Source organism: Coptis chinensis, chromosome 9, assembly GCF_015680905.1.
Source record: "Coptis chinensis isolate HL-2020 chromosome 9, ASM1568090v1, whole genome shotgun sequence".
Lineage (NCBI taxonomy): Eukaryota > Viridiplantae > Streptophyta > Magnoliopsida > Ranunculales > Ranunculaceae > Coptis > Coptis chinensis.
Window position 1 is genome coordinate 69,577,555 of NC_141464.1, and position 7,893 is coordinate 69,585,447.

The following is a 7,893-nucleotide window of genomic DNA, read 5'->3' on the forward strand; positions in this document are numbered from 1 at the left end:
TGTGATATTGGTATAGTTAAACTTGTATTTTTCGTAGTATGTTCATTGTGTTGGCAAGGTTGAATAACGTATTCTAATAAGAATAATTGGTTAACAGGAAACAGTTCGTCGTATTACTCAACCAGTTGATAGTATGATTTGGCGGGCTCTAGACATAACCTTTCATGATGACATCAGTTGGGGCATTGTGTAATTTTCCTAAAACCTTGTCAAGTAAAAGACAAAATCCTATAATTGATAATTAAAACCATGTGTTCTTGTTACAAGTAGATTTAGTACGTATTCATTTTGTTTTGTTTACAACTTCCTGTTATCACGTGTTATACTAGCACATATGTAAGTATTACAGATATTTTTTTAGCTAGCAGGATTGTAGTGCAGTCTGTAGTGTACTTGTTGGGGGGCATTGATTTACGCACCTATTTATTATTTTTATAGGTGAGAATGAATGATTTAGTACGTGGAGTGCGCTCTTATATCTTTGGCATGATCTGGCGACTAAGTTGTTTTTGGTTTAAACATTTATTTCCTCTTTAAGAGACAAGTTAAGTGCTAAGTTATTTATTTCAGTATTTAGCAAGATTTTTGATATTATTATACTTCATAGTTGATGGAAGTATTTTATTTGGATCCATTTTGTATTTTAAAAACATCTTTAACATTAGGTTTTGACCTGGTATGTCCCATGTTTTGTATATTTTTTCATATAGTCTGGAGATATATTCCTAGAAGTTAGACCAGCCGGCTAATATTTGGAAATATATTTTGGGGTGTCAGACTTTTTCTTTTAATTTGTTTCTTTCAGCTTGCAAGCAGGGATGATTAGGCATGCAATTATTCTTATTTAACAAAAAAGAAAACATTTTATCCAAATCTAAACCTATCTGTGATAGAACAGCATTTTGATATATATAACCTATACGTACACATGCATTTTCTCCTCAACCTATGTGTACACATATATCATTTCAAAAAACTTAACTACTACTGCAACGTTCACAGTGTTATGGTTTTATATTAGAAACCTTGGAAGGCCTACTTTATATCCAAATCTACCAACATCTTCTTGAACTTGTCGACGAAATTCTCTGAAGCTAAATTCTCTATATACTGATGGTTTTCTGCAACTTTGTATTACAGTCTCATATGATGGACAGAAGAAATAAGCAACTGAAAATCTTTCGACGCGTCTATTAGTCATTACTCGGTGCTCGACACTCTTATAAACATCATTGCTCCATGCCTGCAAGGTAAGAATCAGAGATGACACTTTTTTCTAGAAAACAAACTTTAATGAATTTGTTCAAGGACCTTGGCACAACAGCAAAGTTGTGCCGTTGTGGCCTGGAGGTCATGCTTTCGAATTGTAATTAAAGGCAGCCCCTACTATACGCTTGCTAACCAGAGTTAAGGGTGCCGTACACCTGACCTCTCCAAGGACCCCGCCCTGGAAGGAGCATTGTGTACTGGCCAGGCTAGCCCTAAAATAATGAATTTGTTACTTCATTTCTTGCCTTTCTTGGTGTCAATTTACAATCATACCTGGAATAAGTCTCCAATGTTGATGATTAGAGCTTCTGGATTAGGCTTAACCATGATCCATCTCCCATCTTTTACTAGTTGTAACCCTCCAACCTGGTCTTGGTACAAAATTGTTAGAAAGTCGCTGTCAGTGTGTGGCATTAATCCGAAAACCTCGGAAGAAATAGGACATGAAGGGTATCTGTTGAGTCGAAGATAGCAAGTGTTTGGCAAACAATTTTCGGCGAAGAACGTAGTTTTGTGGCCCAAATTCTCTGCCAAAATTTCAGCAATATTTTGTGCCAAATTTGAGACTGTTGTTGCAAACTCTTCAATGGTTAATCTGCGGACAAGAGTCAATTATTCAAGGAGATCTCTTATTCAAGATACTAATAAATAATGTTTTACTTTCCCTATAAATATAATACTAATATAATGCTTTATCTGTGGAAAATATATTAATAAATGTGCCCATTTTAAAGATCTACAGTATTGATCCAAATAACTTCATGAAATCAGTAATCAAGAGTGCAAAGGAGGGAAGTCTGTTTTGTTTAATATCCAGCAATCAAAATGTATAAATTAGGAATACCCTAGATTTTCATCATAACTTAACATCTTGAGGTGCCCACTAGTGATCGGTGAAAATAGCTCAAAATTTATAACTGGTGCACCTACACTCGAAGTCTCGAACACGAAACATTCAAACATTTGTTTAGCGCATCTATGTTGTGTAAATTCTATTATCAACAAGTTAACGAACAAGAATAAGGCCACGGAGGCATGCTTTCTGGTTCATGAAAAACAAATAGTTTACACTTTACAATACTGTGTTTCTTGGTAGAGTTTGACCTGTGATTCTGTGAACACAGAGCAACAGTAGTACGTGAGAGTGGGGACTTTTCTCCAAAAAAATGTGTGGTGTGAATCAACATTTTGAAATGGTTCGTCGTACTAAATTACTAATGTAGGATCACCAACAACCTCATTCCTACATGGCTACATGTGACATCAACAGTTGGCCAGCTTTGCCGACATGACCTGGCAAAACATGTGACATCAACAAGATCAGCACGTGACACCAGAAGGAGAAGAGTGATAGGTGGTGACGTACAGCAGCAGCATGCGTAACTGTTTTCCTATAAAAGGTTGTGTTTCAGCTCTGATTTACTAGACTTTTCTTACTTTAAAAAGGCATATTAGCAGTTTGAATGCCGACTTCGTTTCTTTCTGATCAAGAGAATGGGATATACGTGCTAAATGAGCTACAAGATAGAAGTTACAACTGGACACAGAAAGTACTGTTTGGCACAGATGTTTTAAGTATGTTTTGAGCTGTTACCTGACACAACAACAACTATAGCTTCCACATGACGTCTAAATTCACTAGACAGAAGTTGTAAGACATTAGACGTGTATATATGGTCATGGATTGGGATTTAATTAGGAACAGAACCAAACCTGTACAAATATATGCAACATCATATCCTGTTTTTAATTTGATAAAAGAATCTACTTTTTCTTCAAGGTGCCAAGGTGATGACCACTGACCATTGACCAATAACTGCCTCCCGTTGGGTCAGCAAATGGCCGGGCCCGTAAGCTCGGTTCGGCTCTCTAAGGCTCTAATTAATGACTGGTCAAGAGTAGGGTTGCATCTTGCATCCTTCTAAGGCCTAATGAGGGTTGATTATAAGTATTGCACTTAACTAACTAATTAGAGTTAGATTAATTAACTGACTTAACTATTCAATTCTCTTTTTGTATGCTAATGCGTAATTTTGATTAAAAATGGAAAAATGTACAGAGAAAACTATTCAATTCAAGCAACATGTTCAACATACTTAATGTACAAATCATAAAATATCGACGAATATAGTTTTCAGGAAAAGAAATAAACAACTCTCATTTTTAGGGAATGAGTGTAAATTGTCTCCTGAACCATTTTTTTCCTAACACTCGGGAAACGAGTTTTCCAATGGGAGCAGCTTTTCAGGAAAGCAGCTAGTTGTTTGGAAATGATCGAATTCCCCAATAACTATGTTAAATGCCAAAAGCAGCTCGCGGTGCAATCAAAAGATTGCATTTTATATGATCAAAAGTTTGTATTGATGTTGTATTAGACATTTGCTTCATATTCACGTCTTATATGGTAGTACATAATGCCTAGTGCACCATTAATTGTGTGAGAATATGGAGTGATTTAGATGTGTGGGATGTCATTTACAGAGATAATCAATGAAGATAATAAAGCATGTTATCGACGTATCAATGGTAATATTAACTTTGGACAAATGAACATCAAATTTTTTGGACATCAAATCAACAATTAATACCGCAAGCCAATCCATATAACAATGCCTAGGACTAAATTTCCACTTTCTTTTTCTTGTTTCGTAAAGAAGCCTAAGAATTCAGAAAGGTGAACCAATCAGATAGTTGGTGAACCTCGAGATATACATACCTCCAAAACCTATATCCGATGGTTCATTCACACCTGATACCTCGTGTGGTGTTACCTCGTGTGGTGTTCTGCTAGCTAGCTTAATTACCTAGGTGAGCAAGGTCACACTACAGATCGACTACACCAAATAACACTATTATCTGCAAAGTTGACAGCTAATAATTTCATACTAGAAAGCTTGAACAAGTGATAACTGATAACAACATGTAAAAGTACGTACATACCTGAGAGTGTTGAATTCTCCCACTGATGAAGAAATGTCAGTTAATGGTATATGAAAAGCTTCTGACCATGAGAACTGCTTCAAAGTTGTAGCATTTGGAGTGCCCCAACGGTAACTATCAGCCGACAAATTCAACAACTTCTCTTTATTCTTCTTATCAAATGGTTGTCGAAACACTTTCACTTGTTCATCATGCATTCTCTCTAATATCTCACGAGATATTCCATGATTAACTACTTGAAAGAAACCCCATTGCTTTGAAGCTTCTGCTATATCTCTCTTACATTCTTCTCTATCAATAGCGCTACGACTAAGTAAACGACTTAAATCTATCAAAGGTAGCTCGCATTCCTCTACGACAGCTAAAGTTTTTGATGATTCTTCTTCTTCTTTACTTGTTTCTTTGATGAAAATGGTGTTGTACAACTTTTGAAAAGGTGGCTCTGGTTCCATGTTTAATGACTGAAACAAGAACAACAGCAACATAACAATAACAAGTGAGAAGAAATGTGATCGAAGAAGTTAAAAGTTATGAATATAGCGACAGAAAAGAGATTGGAAATACAGGATTTAGTTTTGTACTAATCATCTCGTCTTGATGGAAACGTTAAGAGCGTGATTTTCAGATTTTGGACGATCAGACCAAGACAATGGATGATGAAGATTGGGTAGATGAGCTTGTCAAATTTGTATTTGTTTATTGAGACTCCTATAAAAAAGTTCTTGGTATCTCAGAGAAAATTTATGTGTTTATCCTGAAAATAACAAGGAAGTATTGATGCCTTGTTTTTATAAAATCTTGCTGAAAAGTTGGTAAATCTAATGAGCCGACATGTATAGTTTGTCACTAGCTTGGCCAAGTATATATTTACAAATGCATCAAAACTTTATTACTTCTTACTTCGTCCCCAAGATTCAATCTGTCAATTGGTCGGTTCCATTGCAAATTCTAGAGTCAGAGTGTACATGATATTTTCCTTTTTCATTCACAAGTAGAATCTTACATTTTTTTTATTTTTTTTATTTATGTTCTTATATTAGACTGTGAAGGCTATCATCAGTCATCACCGACTTGGAAGGGAAATTGAATTTGGATATGGTCCCATTACTACCTCTAGCGAAACCTGAGCCAAAGGGCCCTATTTTTAGTCCTTAGAGAATTATATTTGTAATGATAAATAAATTTATGACATAATGCCATAAGTAGTAGCTAAATTATATGAATTCTTCTAGCTATATATATAGTCATCTTTGGCTCCACGGCAATAGCCTCAAAGGCTAATCGACAATAATACAATGGAGTAATTTGACTTACTTCTATAACATGAATAAAACTCCTCCTACCTTGTGTGCAAAAAAAATTGAATAAAACTCCCGAGTCACCACTCGCAAGTTTTGAACCTATAACCTCCCCACACGCAGAGGGATGCGCCCATGCGCAACCACTCACCAAAAGATGACGTACATTACCTACAGGCTTGGCAGGATTTTGATTTTCAACTCTTAATTCAGTTTCCAAGCTAGATCAATTGCTGCTACTCTCATAGGATCTGTTCTGTTAAATACCAACCTGGAGTCCTGAAGATAACTGGGCCATGGACGCAATGGATTATGCCAGATAGTGTTCTGTTTAGTGTGCGGGCCATCATTGATTGACCATGCATTGTGGGAATATATATATAAGCATATTCATTAATCTGATCAGTGAAATAAGTCACTAACTGACATCTTTTAAAACAAAAAGCACCTCCTCCCTTCACCTTACTCCTTCACCTTCCCCTTCACCTTCAGACTATATTGACTAATAAGATTTCATTTGACCTACATGCTTTGGCATCTACTTGATGTTAAAACATTTGGTGCCTAAATTGGGATGCAACTGGATCTTAATAAATTCTACTAAAGATTTATGTACACCTGATTAACTTCCAATCTAGCTCCCAATTTCGACAGCAGACTCCAAGTGAATTTTTGTCGGCCAAATTATATATTCAGCAACTAATACATAAATAATCTGTCACAGTTTCATGTGTTCTAGTCATGATCATGCGTGATGGGACTTGGACATTTGGCCTCCAGTTTCTTTCTATTAAAGAAAGGCTTCACAATCCATGCAACTGTCCATATGAATTAGAAAAATGTCTGGCACTTTCATAATTAATAAAATGTGAGTATCACGTACTATCAGAGTATCAGGTATCAGCTACAGACTGCAGTCGCAATACTATAGAAGTATCAATAATCATAGCTTTGATAAACATATACATAGTGTGAGTTTCATTACCTGTCCCTCTGGTTCATCAACAATATTCTTGCAGTTCACATCCCTTCGTTGTCTTCTATTGTTCCTCAGTGTTAAATTACCTTGGACTCAGATTCATGGCCTATACATGAAATTGAGTTTCTTTCGTGTCGCTAAGTTCGTATACTTGAACCTTCAGGTACATTCAGATCAATAATACCTGTTAACAGTATCCACAAATATCAGTTAGTAAATCAATCTTTATAATCAAGTAAAGCAAAAGTAGTGCTGAAATGAGTAGATATATAAATCCCTTTCTAGCATGATGAAGGAGAAGTCAAAATCTATGTTATCAAAGAGCAAAAATATTTCCTATAGTCATATCATTTTTGAAAAACAATGATGGAAATTACTTATGCGCGCGTGATTCATATATGAGAAGCTAATGCACTCTAATTGACAACGATTATTCTAAATACATCAGTATATAAAATGTATCAAGCGAAAGTAGTACCCATAATGCCATGACAGAAAAGCCATGACATTAATGTGAGAGAGACAGATTAGAGAAACCTTAAAAAGAGAAGTTTCAGTTAATGGCGGAGGAGCTGGCTAGGCATTTGGTTCGTGACTCCTAGGGGCTAGTTATCACAACAAGGACGAGCCTAGACGCCTAGTCATTGGTTAGTGCTCGATAGTTCACCTAGCCTCGTTTTTTATTGCAGTGCTTAAATATTACAACCAGGTTCGTTGGTTATGAAAGTTTGCTCAATCCCATTTGGCAGCACCAGTTAGCTAGCTAGATCGAGATATGATGAGAAGAAAATAATGGAAGGACAGTGCAAAGGAGAAAGAGAAGGCAGTGTAATGGAGAAAGATAACTTACACAAGACAAAGGAAAAACAGAAGAGTAGAATCGATTAAGTGATCAGAAAGTGACTGAAATCATGAAATAGGTCTAAGCCAAAGTGGAGATTGAATGTTAGATATTTATTGGACACTACCAATGATTAGTGAATCAATAAAAATGAGAAAGAAAGTGATATGTATATATAGATTTTATTGTCTATGGTTGAAGAATAGCCTACGCGTCTTACAGTACTATCACACTAACTGTAATTGAAATATATTATGACACATTTCTCACAAAGAAAAAAAAGAAAAGAAAAAAATAAATAAAGCAATGGGCCGGGGCTGCAGATGTTTGTGAGTTGTGAAAGACAGGAGAGATAAAGAAAGTATGTGTGCAGTGTGTGTTGACTGTAGAGAGTGTAAGAGTGTAAAGTAGTAGTGATAAGTTCAATTGGCTGTCAATTTTCCAGGTCTCACGCCAGATATAGAGAGGGACTTAATTAGTCTGAGACCAGAGACTTAAGTAATGTGTAGTGTTCATGTATTCCTTTCATTTGGCTCTCATTTCTCCAAGTCTCTGTGACCCTTATC

At 35.9% G+C, this 7,893-nt stretch overlaps 1 protein-coding gene across 2 annotated transcripts; it reads right to left on the bottom strand.

The window, feature by feature from the left end:
- Positions 1 to 822: 822 nt before the first annotated feature.
- Positions 823 to 7,485, bottom strand: GA2OX8 (gibberellin 2-oxidase 8). Of its 2 annotated transcripts, XM_086583944.1 has the most exons (5): positions 7,337 to 7,485; positions 6,493 to 6,670; positions 4,210 to 4,670; positions 1,543 to 1,864; positions 823 to 1,243 (listed from the first exon to the last, which is right to left on the bottom strand). In XM_086583944.1, exons 3-5 carry the CDS (start codon positions 4,659 to 4,661, stop codon positions 1,013 to 1,015), a joined length of 1,005 nt encoding a protein of 334 aa, XP_086440070.1. In that variant the 5' UTR covers positions 4,662 to 4,670; positions 6,493 to 6,670; positions 7,337 to 7,485; the 3' UTR covers positions 823 to 1,012. The 2 variants fall into 2 exon arrangements, with proteins under 2 accessions (XP_086440070.1, XP_086440069.1); XM_086583943.1 differs by lacking the exons at positions 6,493 to 6,670; positions 7,337 to 7,485 and adding an exon at positions 4,774 to 5,055.
- Between the last annotated feature and the right edge of the window lie 408 nt (positions 7,486 to 7,893).

Coding starts and splice junctions, on each gene's coding strand:
- GA2OX8 (XM_086583943.1), bottom strand. CDS start 4,797: ATGATTAGTACAAAACTAAATCCT. Junction 1,865..4,209: donor GGAGAATTCAACACTCTCAG/GTATGTACGTAC, acceptor TCTTGTCCGCAG/ATTAACCATTGAAGAGTTTG. Junction 1,244..1,542: donor ACATTGGAGACTTATTCCAG/GTATGATTGTAA, acceptor CTTACCTTGCAG/GCATGGAGCAATGATGTTTA.